This window comes from Zalophus californianus, chromosome 12 (genome assembly GCF_009762305.2).
Source record: "Zalophus californianus isolate mZalCal1 chromosome 12, mZalCal1.pri.v2, whole genome shotgun sequence".
In the NCBI taxonomy this organism is placed as follows: domain Eukaryota; kingdom Metazoa; phylum Chordata; class Mammalia; order Carnivora; family Otariidae; genus Zalophus; species Zalophus californianus.
Genome location: NC_045606.1, coordinates 92,792,504 through 92,810,609, shown reverse-complemented (window position 1 = coordinate 92,810,609; position 18,106 = coordinate 92,792,504). Strand labels below are relative to the sequence as shown.

The 18,106-nt window shown below is 36.2% G+C and overlaps 1 protein-coding gene across 10 annotated transcripts in view; it reads left to right on the top strand.

Annotated features, from left to right (window-relative positions):
* The window catches only part of BRAF (B-Raf proto-oncogene, serine/threonine kinase), a 181,759-nt gene that overhangs the window by 154,273 nt on the left and 9,380 nt on the right, over window positions 1-18,106 (top strand). For 9 of the 10 annotated variants that reach the window (XM_027573135.2, XM_035723191.1, XM_027573137.2 and 6 more), the window contains 4 exons: window positions 6,601-6,647; window positions 7,438-7,556; window positions 11,259-11,390; window positions 16,555-16,689. In XM_027573135.2, the coding sequence (XP_027428936.1) occupies window positions 6,601-6,647; window positions 7,438-7,556; window positions 11,259-11,390; window positions 16,555-16,689 (433 nt within the window). Of the gene's footprint in view, window positions 1-6,600; window positions 6,648-7,437; window positions 7,557-11,258; window positions 11,391-16,040; window positions 16,120-16,554; window positions 16,690-18,106 lie in introns of those variants that run through there. The other variant, XM_027573138.2, reaches the window with a different exon arrangement.

The following is an 18,106-nucleotide window of genomic DNA, read 5'->3' as shown; positions in this document are numbered from 1 at the left end:
CCAGTTGATCATAAAATCTATATGGAAATGCAATGGCTAGAATAGTCAAGACAATTTTGAAAAAAACTGAAGTTCTCATGTTAGATTTCAAAACTTTGTATAAAGCCACTGTAATCAAGACCATGTGATACTGGCATAAGAATAGACATATAAGGGGCGCCTGGGTGGCTCAGTCATTAAGCGTGTGCCTTCGGCTCAGGTCATGATCCCAGGGTCCTGGGATCAAGCCCCACATCGGGCTCCCTGCTCGGCAAGAAGCCTGCTTCTCCCTCTCCCACTCCCCCTGCTTGTGTTCCCTCTCTCGCTGTGTCTCTCTCTGTCAAATAAATAAATAAAATCTTTAAAAAAAAAAAGAATAGACATATAAATCAAAAAAACAAAATAGAAAGCCTACACATATATCCATAGGTCTGTGGGCAATTGTTTTGGGGGGAAGGAAGGGTCAGTTTTTTTTTAAAGATACCAAGGCACAATTCGTGTGGAAAAGACAGTCCTTTCAACAAATATTAGTAGAACAACTGGACATCCATATAGAATAAATAAACCATTTGCCCTTACTGGACACAGACATTAGTATTAACTTGAAATGGATCAAAGACTAAAAGCTGAAAATCTAAAACTTCTAGAAGAAACATAGGAGAAAACTTTGTAGCCTAAAAAAAGGCAAAGATTTCTTAGGACACAAAAAGTAAGGATCGTATGAGAAAATATTCATAAATTGGACTTCATCGAAATTTAAAACTTGCCTTTTGAAAGACACTGTTTTAAAAAAATGAGAAGACAAACTACATATTTAAAGAAAATGTTTGCAAGATACATTATCTGATTAAAAGACTTGTATTTGAACCATGTAAGAACTCTTACAACTCAGTAATAAGAAAAACTACCAGGGGCGCTTGGGTGGCTCAGTCGTTAAGCGTCTGCCTTCGGCTCAGGTCATGATCCCAGGGTCCTGGGATTGAGCCCCGCATCGGGTTACCTGCTCCGCAGGAAACCTGCTTCTCCCTCTCCCACTCCCCCTGCTTGTGTTCCCTCTCTCACTGTCTCTCTCTGTCAAATAAATAAATAAAATCTTCCAAAAAAAAAAAAAAAAAACTACCAAACAAGAAAGTGGACAGAAGATTGGAGTACTTTATTAAAAAGGCATAAGAATGGCAAATGAACACATGCAAAGATGTTCACCATCATTAGACATTAGGGAAAAGCAAATTAAAACTACAAGACACCACTGCACACTCACTAGAATGCTTATAGTCAAAACCATCTATACCGAGTATTGGCAAGGATGCAGAGCAACCAGAACTCTTACACACTGTTGGTAAGGATCTTAAATGGGACAACCACCTTGGCAGTTTCTTTTAAAGTTAAAATTGCCACGTGAGCAACTCTAATCTTACTTATTTACCCGAAAGTGAAAACATAAGTCAACAACAGAGACTTGTACTTGAATGTTTGTAGTATCTTACTCAAAATTGCCAAAAATGAGGAATAACCCAAATGTCCAACAGGTCAATGGTTAAGTTGTGGTGTATCCATACCCCACAATACCTCATGCAGCCAGTGTGTGAATCTTAGAATCATTATGCTGATCAAAAGAAGCCATGGATTTTGTTTATATGAAATTCTAGAAAAGACAAAACTAATCTCTAGTAACAGAAATCATTATCTGTGGTTACCTGAACCAAGGAGGGTTTCATTGCAGAAATACATGAGCAAAGTTTGGGGAGTGATGGATATTCTTCATGTTGATTGTGGCTGGTCATTATACAAGTATATATATTTGTCAAAACTCAAACTGTACATAAAATTGGGTGCATTCTGTGTTGTATGCAAGTTGTACCTCATAAATTTGGTTTTTAAAAGTAAAAGAAACTGAAAACTCTAAAAATAGAATTTAGGCCACTTTGGATCACAACTAATGTGTGAACTTCACTTCTTAGGGATTTTAACTGTTCTAAATGATTATTGACTACAGAGGAGTAGCAGAATGTCATTCCCTTCAATCTTGCTCACATTTCTCATTGTGATTATGAGGGGAGTAGAGGGCATCAAAGTAGAAGGGAGACTATAATGGAAACTGCTTGGATCAAATATCATCTTGTCACCACCGTCATGTCCAGTTGGCTGCTACATTCTCTGTAGGTGTCTGAGGGGAGATTGAACTTGCTGTGTGAAGTCTGGTGAACTTTTTGAAATCATGTAGTATTAGTGAAAGAGGACTGAAATGCTAATGTCTATGTGGACCAGTTATTCGGTTTTAGAAACGGTTGAAAATACAAGAAAATAACAGTAAACTTAAGTGAGAGACACTTGGGGCTGTTGTAAATAGACTAGACTGATAAACCAGGCAAATACTATGGCGAATGTAGCCATAGTATTTGAATTATAGCAAGGCATTTGAATGATATTTCTCAGGATAACGTTGAGGATAAGATCGAGAGATGCAACATGCATGGAGAATTCAACTAGGTTCATAACTGTGTATTGATCATACCTGAAGCTACTAAGCTAGAAGATTTTTGTTTCATTTCTTTCTTGAATATGACTGGCACATTTACAGATAACTTAGATGAGGGCTTTGTTAGCACACTGGTCTTTTAAAACTTATTTTTTAGTGAGAACTAAAATTTTAATAAGCTGAAATTATAGGCCATGTCTATAAAATATGACATCTTACCCAACTCCAAAAAAGAGAGAGATACATACAAATATAGGATGGGGAAACTGTTTTGTTGCAGCAATGCAAGAACAACTCTGTAGGCTTGTAACTGAATGTAATTTTAATAGGAGTCAGTACGGTGACTATGGCTGCCATAATAATCAGAATAATGGCTGATAAAAAATTTTTTAACCCACCATAAGGAAGATGAAGGTGAATTTGATTTTTGTTTTGTTTTTAGATTCCACATATAAGTGTGATCATATGGTATTTGTATTTCTCTGACTTATTTCATTACACATAATTCTTTCGGGGTCCATACATGTTGTTGGAAGTAGCAGGATATCCTTTTTTGTAGCTGCCCAATACTCGTGTGTGTGTGACATTTTCTTTATTCATTCATGGGCACTATTGTTTCCATGTCTTTGCTATTGTGAATAATGCTGCAATAAACATGAGGATGCAGATGTCTCTTTAAGATCCTGATTTAAATTCTTTTGGATATATACCCAGAAGTGGGATTGCTGGATCATATGATAATCCTGTTTTTAATTTTTTGAGGAATTGCACACTATTTTCCATAGTGGCTGCACCAATGTTATGTTCCCTTCATCAGTGTACAGGAGTTTCCGTTTTTGTACATTCTTGCCACCACTTGCTATTTCTTGTCTTTTTGATAATAGCTATGCTGACAGGTGTGAGGCAATATCTCATTGTGGTTTTGATTTGCATTTCTCTGATGAGTAGTGATGCTGGACACCTTTTGGCCATCTGTATGTGTTCTTTGGAAGAATGTCTGTTTTTTAATCAGATTGGGGTTTTTGCTAGTGAGTTGTACAAGTTCTTTATATTTTTTGGATTACCCTTATTAGATATATAATTTGCAAATATTTTCTCCCATTTGGTGTAGGTTGCCTTTTCATTTTGGTGGTTTGTGTCCTTTGCTGTGCAGCTTTTTAGTTTGATGTAGTCCCACTTGTTTATTTTTGCTTTTGTTGCCTTTGCTTTTGGTATCAAATCCAAAAAAAAAAAAAAATCATTACCAAGACCATTGTCAAAAAGCTTGCTACCTATGTTTCTTTTTCTAGGCGTTTCATGGTTTTAGGTTTTACGTTCAAGGAGAAAATAAAGATGAGAGTCACTCTAGTTTATGTTGATCAGATCAAATCTAGAGTATTGTATTTACTCTTGGGGCATCAGATTAAGCTATAAAAAGAATGTTAAAAAGCTGAATCTTGGATAATAACTTGAAAGAAGTAGAACAGATTTTACCTAGATGATTGCCCAGCTTTCAGATTAAATGATTCTGTAGGTGGATACTTTTTTTCAAGGAAAGAAACACCTAAGAGAAGCCTATAAAGAGGATATGTATTCATTTGGTTTATAGCATATTTTTTCTTTCCTGCTGCTTTTATAAACCTGTAAGGTTCTCTTTAACATCTTAGAAAAGTTAAGAAGGGGCTCCACTTTAATTGCCCTTAATAATGGATACACTTCTGTATCATCTGTAGTAAAGTTAATTTCTTCTTGTTCCCTTCCCTACCCTCAACCAGTTATGTGTCTTTTGGCAGCTTTCATTATAACTGATTGGTGCTTAGAAAATTATGTTTTAGTGTCAGCCTATATAGAATTATATAGGGTAGTAATTACTCTGGAACATTATATCATGTAGAGATACGGGGTATGATAATTCATTCCATTTTTCCATCTGGGGAATTTGAGGACCTTTTCTTTCGAACCATCCATTATATAGACCTGGATTTCTGCTTTTTCACTGCTTTTGTTGCGGAGATGTTACAGAAAGAGAATTATTAAATGAAATAAAAGTTAGAAAAGTAGTTTGTAAACAATAAAGGATTACACAAGGATAAGGTGGTGCTATTTCAAGTGGCAGCTATATACAACTTTAACCTATAATAGATTTATGCTATCCAGCTTCTACTAAGGTTATATCCCTAACTCAATAATGGTATTCATATCTTGCTAATTATCTAGTACTTTCCTGGTCAGAAATTTTTTCTCCTCAACCCTCTAGTTAATTGCTATCTACCTTATTCTTGCTATATTTCTTTGTATCATATTTGTTGAAAAGATTGACACCATCAAGAACACCTTTATCATCCCTTATAACTTCATCATGCCTCCATATATTCATGTCTGCCACCCATTTATTGCTGTTTTTAATTTTAAAGGAGACAGGATCTCTTTTCAAAGACCAACACCTGTTCCGTGCACTGAATACCATCTCTGACCAAAGCACCGAGCACCACCACCAGATACCATGACCATTTGTTCCCCCTTTCTTCTAATGGGGACAGGGTCTCCCCATCTTGAAAAAGCTTGTGATTGAGGCCCCTGTTTCTCCATCTGTACCATTCTGTGTCACTGCAGAACTTTTTAAGCAAACGAGTCCTATAACTGACATCACATTTTCTTCCAACCTCAGAGAGACCATGTGATGTAGTGGGGCAAGACTGGCTTCAGATGTCATGACAACAAGAGAGTCTTAGAGTGTGGAAGATGCTGTGGAAGAAATAAACAGTGATGTAAGAGAGTAATTGGAGGAGAAGGGGTTCCTTTGTATCAATAGTCATTTGAAGTGAAAATTTTATCTGAGAAGAAAGTTTCAAAATCTTGATGTCTGGGAGAATGAGGAAGTTTACATGAAGATGAGGAAGTATAAATAAAGCTTAATTATTATGAATCTTTGATTTTTAAGTGTTTTACATAATTTTGGTTATATACCATTTGATATATAAAGTGTCATTTAAGGCAAAATTTATTTCCTAATGGTCATTGTCAAATTTTAGATGTTTCATATATCTGTTCCTTCCAGTATTAAATGAAGAAAAATAACTTTGACTAGGATATTATATGCATTTCATTGTAGTTGATTCAACAGACGTGTTGAATACTTACCATATGCCAGGCACTGTGCTAGGCACTGGAGATTAAACAGAAATGAACTAAGCATTGCTTTTACCCTCAGTGAACTCAACTAAAGCAGTTTTTAGAGGTAACATAGATAATTTAAACTTATCATTGACTTTAAGGTAGATTCACTGTGGACATTATATATAGCAAGTTTGCTCCTCACTATTTTTGTTTACTTGTTTTGGAAATTTACTTCATTCTGCATTATTTAATTTTCTCTTATAATACACTATTTTAAACTAATCAACAACAGGATTATTTACTGTGAGCATTATTAACTAATTGTAAGACTAATTAAATGATTAACATGTGTGGTAAAGCTCCTTCATATTTTTAAGAAGTTATTTTAAGAATGTATAATACTACCTTTAAAATTACCAATCACATTTTCATACTCTAGTGGAGTTTACATTCTGAAAAGAAAGCGAACCATAGGCATAGGAAAAAAAATAGATGAATCAGGCTGTTACAATAATTACGATATAACTCAACATTACAATAATTACGATATAACTCAACAGTGAAAGATCACTTTCAGTTGAGTTAATCATGGCAAAGCTTTGTTCAGGAGTTAGAATGTGTGTTCAGTCTTAAAGGATAGGTGTGAATAGGTGGAGAATAGAATGAAAGCTCATTTGGGGTTGGGTTTGGCAGGGGAGCACTGATCGCAGAGGTGGGATTAAAAATCAAGGTATATTTAAAGGACATGGATAAATAGGCTTCCTGGAGTGAAAGGTTTGTATTGGTAAATAGTAAAAGATAAAGCAAAGTCTTTTAATAGAATATAAGATTTGGGCTGTACCATAATAGTAATATGTTCCTATAATCCTAAATTCATTTACAGTTTATTTTAAGATTTCTTATGTAAAGGGGTTATCACAATGTACAGTTTGCAATTGTATCGTGATTTTGAATAAGTCTTTATTTACACCCCTAAAGATGTTCTATAGATTTTGAGGCCAGAGTCTTTACCCCTACTCAGGTTAAAATGATGTTTTGTTTTTCAGTTACTTACACGCCAAGTCAATCATCCACAGAGACCTCAAGAGTAATAGTATCCTTCCTGAAATTTGTCTGCGAAGTTTGAAAACATCCTGATTTTTCTTCTGCATTTTGTCTTCACATTATGTAAAAACAGTTTTCATGCTAAGTTCAATATAATGTAAAAATTAATGAACGGGTTTGCATGAGAGCATAGTAAAGCAGGATACTACAACATGCTTTTGGTGTCTGAACAATCTACCAAGTCTTTATAATAGTAGGACTCTTATGATTGTGTGCTTACATTATGTCAGCACCATAAAATGGATAGCTGTCTACTCATTTCTTTCAGTGCTCTGAGGCTGCTCTGCAGTAGTTGAGATGTAACTGCAGGTTCTAACTTAGTAACAATGAGGTGAGAAAAACATAATGTTTCTTCTTCTTCCATAAACCCAGATCAAGACCCTGTCTGCCAACCAACTTCATTCCAATGAAGAATCTTTGTAGCTTTCCCAGCAGTGCCAAAAGCATATCTGGGTCTGTGTTACTAAAATCTAGTGGGAAAGTTTCAGGGTTTCCCATAACATAGGTAGGAAAGCATCTCACCTCATCCTACCACATTTCAAGCCCCAAAAATCTTAAAAGCAGGTCACATAGGCTAAATAGAACCATATTTTTAAAAACATATTCATTAACTTTAAGAGGAAGTATGAAGTACTGTACTTTTTAAAGGAATATCAATTTTACCAAAAAAAATCATATTACAGAATTCTAGAAATTAGATCTCTTACGTAAAATTTTTATAATGCTTGCTTTGCTAGGAAAATGAGATCTATTGTTTTCCTTTACTTACTACACCTCAGATATTTTTCTTCATGAAGACCTCACAGTAAAAATAGGTGATTTTGGTCTAGCCACAGTGAAATCTCGATGGAGTGGGTCCCATCAGTTTGAACAGTTGTCTGGATCCATTTTGTGGATGGTAAGAATTGAGGCTGTTTCTCCATTAATTAAATTTTTGGACCCTGAGATGTTGCTGAATTACTAAAAAATCTTTGAAGGTTTCGACTGTAGTATTTTCATAATTCCCAGTATTCACAAAAATCAATGTTGATCTTATTTTTTATGTAAGTAGATTTTGATTTTTTTCTTTATCTTTTTTAAAAAGAGTATTATGAAACCAGTTTCAGTGTATTTCAAACAAAAAATATGTATTTTATAAACACTGTTTAAATATTATGCAGAATTGTCTCTTTAAAATATTTTGTGTTCAGAATGTTCTGTGTACCCTGTTTCCAAAAGAAAAAACAAGTGTGCAATTTCAGCAGGTATGATCTGCAGCTATTATTAAGGTTTTACTGAGAACTCCTTTTAAGAGAGAGGCTGTTTCACAATTTTATTTAAGCGTAAGTTGGAAGGTTACTGCCTTTAGACTAGAAAGAACCTATAATTATGGGGCAGCTGGGAGAGGAAAGATAAAAAAATTTTTAACACAATCAGCCATGTGCAGCCCTGCATAGCTCTTTCTTGCTTTTTCTTTATTCCTATTTCTGCTTTGTGGAAAAGAAGGGAATGAAAACTTCTGTGCAATTACTTTCAGCCGGCTGTGAAAAGGGAAAGTATACGAATCATCCTCTAAGCTAACAGCTCTCAAAAGGGGCCCTAAGAGACCCTTTTGGAGGTTCCCAGGGTCATCCCCATATGAGACCAGATGTTTCTTCCTATTCTTCAACCAGAATGACATATCACAACAGATCGAATGCAGAAGTAAATATGTGACCATAACTGGCTGCCGTTAAACCAGTCAAAGAGAATTGCAGTACTGTTCTTCTCACTGAACCTTTTTTGGTTTTGAAAATATACTTTTCATTAAAAGTGGGTGATCTGTGTTAACATCTAATGGCTGTTTTATTATTTATGAAATTACTAAATATTTTAACAGTTTCCCAGTTATGTTTAAATATGATAAATACCCATAGATATAATCCACATGAAAGTTCCTTGGGGTCCTCAGTAATTTTCAAAACTAAAAGAGTCCTGAGACCAAAAAGTTTGAGAACCGCTGCTCTCAGCTGAATATGGAATGTCCCCAAACTCAGTGCAATTTGAAACTTTAAATAATTGAATCTGGAAACAGAGACACTGCAAGAGCTCTTGAAGCCATGTTTGCATAAAATCGCTGAATCTGTAGCAGTCTCCAAGAGGGGAATTCCAAGATAGGCATCTGAATTAGTCAAGTAAATATAAGGTTAAATTCAGCTATGATTTCTTGTAATAAGAAGTGGAGTGTAACACCCAGTGCTTATCACATCACGTGCCCTCCTTAATGCCCATCGCCCAGTTTGATGAATCATTGAACATTATATCAAAAACCAATGATGTACTATGCCTTGGCTAATTGAATTTAAATTAAAAAAATAACTGGAGTGAAGGCAAGTGACAAGGTGGAAGGGGCACATTGGACTTAGTCTCTTTGACTCTCGGCCTGCACTTTGGTTAACCTCCTCCAAGTCTCTCCATCTTTAATGTTGGTTGGACTAGTGGATTTCTAATGCCTTTTTTGTTGCTAAGATTCAGTAATTGGAGCTAGCTAGGTTTGTTTCTTTAATATAGTTTAATTGTTTTAATAAATCATTTTATAAACAAGAGGCTAATTAATCGTTGTAATCTGGATCTCATGCACATTTAAGCACACATCTTGTTACAAGATTAACAGTGTATCCTAGGAAGGGCCAGGCTGGCAGACACCAAGTACTGAAATTGTAAAACCTAAAATTAAAAAGAAACAATTGATACATGTTTTAAAGGTGTGTTGTTGTTTTTTTTTTTAATTTTTTATAAGGTGTGTTTATTTTAACTAGTGTGGGAGAAAGGCTCAGTTAAGTCTCCAGGTTTGTCCTCTTTCAAAAACCTTAGTTTATACAGTTAGCAGGTTATTATACATAAAGTTTTATATTTTCTTCTAATTTATTTTTTGTTGATACCTAGGTAGATTGGTTCATCCTTTATTCCATCAAGCTGAGCTTTAATACAAGAGATTAGCCAGTAGTACACTTAACTGTTGAATAAATCCTTTTGGATTGATACTGCCTTCAAAAACAAATATGGAGCATCCGTAGACTAGTAGAGAAGAGTTTAGTCAGAACTAAAGTTATGTAATTCTCTGAATTCTTGTCAACCTTGTTTTATCTTAGAGGGGAAAGAAATCTTTATGAAAAATTTTACAAATTAAATCACTAAATTGAGGATCATGATGCATTTCTTGTAAATAGGTAACATACAACTTTTCATCAAGCCATATACCAATAACAGTAGAAGTAAAACTAAATTTTTAAAAAGGTGTTTAGTTTTTTTTATTTATTAAATTTTATTTATTACTCTGTTCCTCTCAAAACTATGTTCTGGCTTTTAAAATTATGCCTGGATCATAACCAGCCTCTCAGTATTCTAACTTGTTCATCACATCACAGTTGTATGTGGTTTATTTTGTACTGTATTACTAAAAGCAGTCAGCAATAAAATGTTTGACAAAAGCAAGTAGACAAAATCTCCTTCACCACCCCCCACCCATCCTTCATCAGGATCTCCCACACATCTTCTGTCAGTGGTTCTCAACCTTGACTGGACATTAAAATCATCTGGGGAGCTGTAAAAATCAGCAATGCCTGGATCTCATCCCCAGATTCTGTTGTTATATTTTTGGGCTGGAATGTAGTCTGGACATTGAGAGGTTAACGAGTACACAGGTGATTGTGATTTGCAGGTGAGGCTGAGTGCCATGGCCTGCCATGGCCTGCCTTGTGAGATAGTCTGACTAGTGACCGGGAATCTTGTCCCACGCCCTCCAGCCATTTATGCAGTTAGTTCAGGTTTACATATCTAAGTAATGCTTTCACAGAGCTTTTACTTAAACTCTGCAATTTCTCTAGTGAAACAGTTCTTCCAAATGAAACAATACAGAAGATGCAAGGTGAAAGAACTCTTTTAAGTTTATATTTAGCCGACCATTTATTGTATTTCATGAACACAGCCAATAAGAAATTAAGTGGTAGAATACAGTGAGTAAAATGTGTAAAAATGTAGCAAATATGGTTTGGTCTGTATCTTTGTCCAAGAAGCAAGAGGCCAAGATTCTTTATACTGTCTTCTAAATCAACCTCCTCTCTCTCGCTTTTGTTAATAAAGCATCCATGGCATGTTGATAATGCTTTTGGAAGCAGGGAAGCGGTTTGAGTTTGTCAGTCTTGAAGGTGCCCTGAGACGCGAACCATTGTACCAATGGGAAAACTTAAATTCTGAGGCAATTTAGCGTAGTGGTGGTGCTACTCCCAAACATGTTAGGACCACTGATGTGGTATTTCTTTACTGAATCAGGAGTGGGAAACGGGAACTGATTCTTGATAGAGCTAGTCCTGGGACGGATTCAGATAGCAATGACAGTATTTTGTGCAGAAAGAGGTTGGCTGATAAAATTATAAAGTCTTAGTTATACTGCCTCTTTCAGAGCTTACCGCACATTTTTTTCTTAATCAGTTTTATTTCTTTGCCCATTAAGAGAATTGATTGCATATTAGATGGATTATTTAATAACAAAAGCATTGTCCTAGGAATTGCAATAATTTGCTTTTCAGTCCTTTTAGTTGAAGAATAAACAAGAATATTTTTTCTTTTTGTGTTCTAACAGGCACCAGAAGTGATCCGAATGCAAGATAAAAACCCATATAGCTTTCAGTCAGATGTCTATGCATTTGGGATTGTTCTATATGAATTGATGACCGGACAGTTACCTTATTCAAACATCAACAACAGGGACCAGGTAAATATTTACCATCTCTTGGGGTTTATTTTACTATTTGTATAAAGACTCCAGTTTGCTGTAGAAGAAGTGTTGAGTCCTGAGTAGGCATGAAGGTTGGATATCTTGATCTTTGTTACCAGTTTTGGAAACCTTTGGTGGACTGTTGGCAGTGATAGCAGCATGTAAGGCCTTCCTTGAAACGTCAGTGCCAAGTGTGGTCACGAAGTGCAGTTCCTGTTGTTCTGACTAGACACTAGAGCTGCCACAGCGGAGATCGCCCACATCTCTTGACCGCACAAACCAGAAGAAGGAGCTCTGCTGCTGCGGCATCTGGGCTTTGTGCCTTCTATTCTGTCACAGCTTGTGCTGAGCAGGCACTCAGCTATGCGCTTCTTTATGTCCAATTCTTTTAAAATTATTAAAGTTTCTCTTTTTTTTTTAATTTTTAAAACTAGGTAAATGGAAAGACTGATATCATGCTTTCATTTTTCTATAATGAGTCTAATAAGAGGGAATTTTTTTACTTCTTTCTTCCTAAGTGCCTGTTCCCTGTCCTTCCCCAAAGTCCCTAACAGAACTTCATGCAGCTCTTTGCCTTTTCTATCCCAGCCACATTCAGTTCACACTGATCAAGAAAAAGGAATTGTCTTTACTGACATTATTACATTTTATACCTCAGGATTTAAAAAGTGTGTGTGTGTGTGTGTGTGTGTGTGTGTGTGTGTGTGTGTGTGTGTGTAGAGAGAGAGATTGCAGCAATTCCACAGTTAATATATTAGAAAATGATGACTGACCATATAAACTGTGGTTAAATAATATTTATATTTTTTGCTGTGGTTACCTGGGTAATTTGTTTAAAAATGGAGATATTAGAGTGCCTGGGTGGCTCAGTCTTTTAACCATCTGACTCTTGATTTAGGCTCAGGTCATGATCTCAGGATCATGAGATCAAGCCCCACATCGGGCTCCATGCTGAGCATGGAATCTGCTTGGGATTCTCTCTCTTCCTCTCTGTTTGCCACCCCCCCCCCCCCCCGCCCCGGACTCCCTCACGGGCATGCACACACTCTCTCTCTCTCTCTCCCCCCTCTCAAAAAAAATAAATAAATAAAAATGGAGATTACTGGAGCTGATTCTAATTCCATGAAGTAGGATCCAAGCACTTACATTTAACAAGTTTCCCAAGTGATTTTGATTTATACCAAAGTTGAGAATCACCAATCCAAAGGAAAAAAAAGTGTGAATGTTTTATGTTTTATCATAACCTCTTAATCTAATGAAATGATGGTTTTTTTAATAAAAATTAGAAATTGGACTAAAGAATTCCTTGTAGTTGTAAAGATCAGATTCTTTCCTAAAGCACATCCCTTAGGTCCTCAGGGGATGGCCATACCTATGTTACTTTGCAGAATAGCTTATCTTTTGTTTTCTTACTCTAGTGCTGAAGTCTGAGAAATTGCTGTCATTTTCCCTCTCTTTATCCATCTATTTCACTTTCTGATCACACCAATCTTCCCTCTTCAGTGCAGCTTTTCTAAGTTGGGATTAATAATGCGCTCATTTGAGCTAGGTATATTGATACTCTGTCTTCTTTCTTTTCTTGGAGCAGAAGTGCTGTCATCTTAGAAGAAAATAACAGATAACTTTTGTCTTATTTTAAGTATATCTCAGTTACTATTACTGTATAATAAACCACCTAAAATGTAGTGGCTGAAGCAAATTCTGAATCTGCAGTTTGGGCTGCTGTCAGTAAGGAAGGTTTATTTCTGCGTCACATGGTATTGCCTAGGGTACATTCATTGGGTGTTAAAGGATCCACTTCCAAAATGATTCATTCACACATCCTACAAGGTGTGGTGCTAACTGTCCACTGGAAGCTTGGTCAGGGCCAAGAGCTGGGGGCCTCAGTTCTTCTCCACATGGGCCTTTCTGTGGGGACTTCTTCATAGACAGCATGGACTTGGTTACAGCCTGGTGGCTGGGCTCTTTTTTTTTTTTTTTTCTCCCGGTGTATGGGTTCTAAGCATAATACCTTAAGAGACAAGGGATAGGAAATGATAAGTACCAGTGTCTTATCAACACACAAATTATTTTAATAAAAAATTTTCAAAACTACTATATGCAAAGCACTGTGGGATATAGAGGGACACAAAGATGAATGAGCACAGGCCATGCTGTTAGTGGAGTTTTACCAATCTCTTGAGGCAGTGCAGGGCGTGATGAGCAGACACTGCTCCAGTAACAGAGAGGAGTGAATGAAGGGGCGGAGATGCTGGGAGGGCTGAATGTGGATTGGAATGAAAGGAACCAGTCAGTCCCAGAATTTCAAATTGAACTACTGATTTTACCGGGTCTCTGCCACTTAAATCTTCTATACGTGTATTATCCAGGTTAAGTCTTCCCGTTAAGTTTAAATAATTGCAAAGAATGTGATTTCCTTTGTATTATATTAACATTTCAAAATAAAGCTATTATAGCCTTCTTTTCAGTGTATCCAGTGAAATCTAAAAGCCATTCTGACTTGATACCTACCATCACTTGTTTAAAAAATAGATTCATTAATTTTTGGAAGTTTTTCTCTTTGAAGAAACATTTTTAACATATTTTATGCTTTCAAGGCTTTTACTGATCACTCAGGTTACATCTCTGCAACAAAAAATATGTATTTAAATTTAGAATTTAAAAAAATTTAGAATAAAAAATATGTATTTAAATTTAGAATTTAGAAAGTTTATAAGTTTATAAGCTCTGCCATCTATAACAGGGGATCTCTTACTGGCTCTCTCCACCTAGCCTCTAGTCTGTGCATGTTGGACCTGTTCCCTCTAAGATCAAAACCCCTTTCTCTTTACAGAGTCCCAAGACTCCTAAAGTCTGTGTCCATTCTCAAAAGAGCCAAAAATTTAAAAATTAAGAAATCAGAAAAAGTATACATCTCTGCACCCAGGGAAGACAAGCCTTTTTACTTTATTAAACAGAAAATTTAATTCCCAAGTGGTTTACCTTCTTTCTTTTTTTTTTTTTTTAAGAGGAGGCTCTCATTCTCAGACCTACAGGAAAAAAAAAAAAGACTCCACTTTAGAATCTTTCCTGTGACTTTAGTCTTTGAATGTTAATTTTTAAAATTCTGAATTATACTGTTGTTAATAATTATTAATATATAACTGATGAAAATGTAAGTGTTGATATATAGAGACATAGAAGGTAAAATTTTATTGGAAATGTGTGTCTTCATGAACAACATGTGGCTTTTCTTTTCAGTTCATTCATATGTTTGTGGATAAATAGGCTTTTGCTAAAATGAGGTAGGACTTAGCATCAGTTCCTTTCCTTCTTTTATTTTTAAAGCAGTAAGCACTGAGAACTATTGTTCAAGTAGATACAAAGATGGGAAAATCAGGCATTTGTGGTACCCAGATGCACAGGTCAGTGGTCCCCCAGGCCACACTCAGATTCAGCCATTCAGTAAGTCTCAGAACTCCCTCCAGGTTGTTAGTATTTAGAGTTCCCATTTATTACAACAGCCGAGTGAAGAGGCACATAGGGCAGAATCCGGGAGAGTTCCACATGTGGAGGTCCCAGTTGTCTCCTCCCAATGTAACTGTGGACAGCGCTGAATTCTCGCTGAATTCTCCTGGTAGCCGTGTGTGACAGTGTGTAGAGTATTGCCAACCAATTCACTTGAATCCAGAGTTATCACCGGGGCTTGGGTTAAGTCAATATGGTTGACCACCTCTGTGGCTGACCTTAGTTTTAGCTGATGCTACATGACTCAACATCCCTTCTATAAATCACTTTGATAGCATGGACTATCTGTCATAGCCCAAGGCCTCCAGGTAAACAAAAGGACTCTTATCAGGCAGGACATTCCAAAAGTTTAGGGATTACCTCCCACAAGCCGAAGGCAAAGGCCAGCCCTCTCTCTGGGCAAGATTGATTCTTTACCGTACATACATCATTCAGTTATTTGAACTCATTTCTCTAGTGTACCAAAAATTACATAATAACTTGTCAGTAAGTTTTACAATTAGCTGACAATTCAGTTAATTTTGCTGAAAGCAAAGAATTGGAAACCAGCTGTCTTGCGAAGGGATTTGCTACCCATTCATTAGAGCCTAGTTATATACCAATATCTGGAAGTGTCTCATTGTTACCCCAGCAGTTTTACACCTTGGAGCAATGTGTACTATAGTTAAATTTCATGTGGGTAGTAAGGGGTGTGCTTTTTATAAAGTAGGAGAAGGGCAGTTCTGACAGGGGCAATGGGAAAGGAGGATAAGCTTTACACCTCCACTTTAGTGGAGCTCAGGCAAATCAGCTTATATAGTTCAACAAAAATTACTACAGCACCAAAGAGGAAATTACAGAAAGGATATCAGACTTGACTGTTCCTAAAGTTTATAAGCTTTGTCCTGTCTATACTCCACCTAGCCTCTAGTCTGTGTGTGTTGGACCTGTTCCCTCTTAGGATCAAAATCCTTTTCCCTTTAGAGTCCCAAGACTCCTAAAGTCTGTCTCTGTCCATTCTCAAAAGAGCCAAAAATTTAAAAATTAAGAAATCAGAAAAAGTATACATCTCTGCACCCAGGGAAGACAAGCCTCTTTACTTTATTAAACAGAAAATTTAATTCCCAAGTGGTTTACCTTCTTTCTTTTTTTTTTTTTTAGAGGAGGCTCTGATTCTCAGACCTACATAACTAAATGCCCCATTTCTTCCACTCCCTCAACAAACGAATTTAAAATGCAGATGCCAAAACAACTGCTAAAAGGTGAACTTTTTTGGTTCCTGCTACCTATATAAAGGACTTAGTGTGATGCCCAACAAGTACTCAATAAATTCCTTTTTTAAGTAGAAAAAGAGGCACAATCCAATGTGTGTCTCATGATTACCCTGGCAGTGGGAAATGGATTGCATAAGGAGAGACTGCAAGCCTGGGGAACAATTAGGAGACCTTTACAATAGTCCACAGGTCCTGAAGATTTCAGCTTACAGCCCAATAAGTGTCGGTTCCCCACAATATGATGTATAGGAATCAGAATACTGGCATTGTGTTTTTAACTTTTTATTGAAGTACAGTGTACATGCAGAAAAGTACACATAAATGCACAGCTTGTTGAATTTTCAATGTTTATGTATCTTTCAACTTATCATACAAGGTTGTATGATTTTTTCTCTCCCCAGATAATTTTTATGGTGGGACGAGGATATCTTTCTCCAGATCTCAGTAAGGTACGGAGTAACTGTCCAAAAGCCATGAAGAGATTGATGGCAGAGTGCCTAAAAAAGAAAAGAGATGAGAGGCCACTCTTTCCCCAAGTAAGAAGCAGCTTTATACGTTACCTAAGAGGACAGACTAATACTCAGATGCAGATTTTTAAATAGTTTCTAGAGGACACAGTTTGTATTTTGTGGATTTGGATTCCATGTGATTATGTGCAGGCAGCAGATAAGTAATGACATAAAAATGATTATATAAAGGTTGAATGGTGCGATATCTAAAAACTCGGAATCCCAGTACAGAATATTCAGAAAGACTGCTTTTGTCTAGCAGTTCTCAGACTTTCTGGTCTCACAACCCTTTTACACACTGAAAAGTTATTGAAGACCCCCAGAGAGCTTTTGTTCCTGTAAGTAATAATTGCCATTTTAGACATGAAAACTAAGTTTTAAAAAGTTTATTTAAACATAATAAAATCATTACATGTTAACGTTTTTATGAAAAAGAACTGTATTTTCCCAAACAACAGAATTAGTGAAAAGAATGGCATTGTTTTATCTTTTTTGCAAATCTCTGCAAAAAGAAGACATCTGGATTCTCTGCATTCATTATGTTGCAATATTTTACATCATTTAGCCTCTGAAAACTTGACTTTACACTTGTAAAATATTGACAGTAAAAAAGGCAAATGATACCTTAGTGTTATTATGAAAATAGTTTTTCCACAGACGACATTTTAAGAACTGCTGCCTTAATTCTTCCTGGTGGTAAAACAAATTCCAAGCTTCCCTTTAATACTGGGTCTTTTGGAGGAGCATTTCCACCTGGGGCAAAAAGAAAAGGCACCTGTTGGCACTCTGCCTTTCTCTGATTCTTGGAAAATTACCACTGCTTTTTATCTTTTCATAGTATCAGGCTGAAGCCCTTAAGTTAATCTTTTGTAAGCCTCAGGAACTGAAACTAAGTACCTGAACAAGCTTAGAAAGTTTAGATTCTGTAGATATTGTAATATAAATTCAGTTTTTTATGATGCTCATGAAGTTCCGGATAGCCCTATATAAATGGATCTTGATAAATCAGTACAGTTTTCAGGTGGGAAGGGCTGACTCCCATACTCAGCTACCATAATTACTGAGTTGGTCTTTTGTGAACCTTATTATGCTTTTGAATACCCACTCCTCGCTGGATCTCTTAGAAGTCACTGTTACAGGAATGAGTGAATCTTTTGTTCCTATCTAAAGAATTAAAGATAGAATTTAGAATTTTAACAAGTCTCTTGGGCTCTCTCAGGGTGGGTAGATACATGTTTTACATATTGGAATTCTAAATTACTATTTCTCTGAGGAAGAGTAATTTTTTTTAACCCAGAAAACCACTGGCTTGAGACTATCAAAGTAAAAGGACCAGTGTTGTTGGCCAATATCAGCAGGACCCTACACCACATTCTCTTTTCACGGTCCAGGTACTAGAGTTTCCTGTTTAACATGCTTGATGTACATTAATAATGCAAATTAT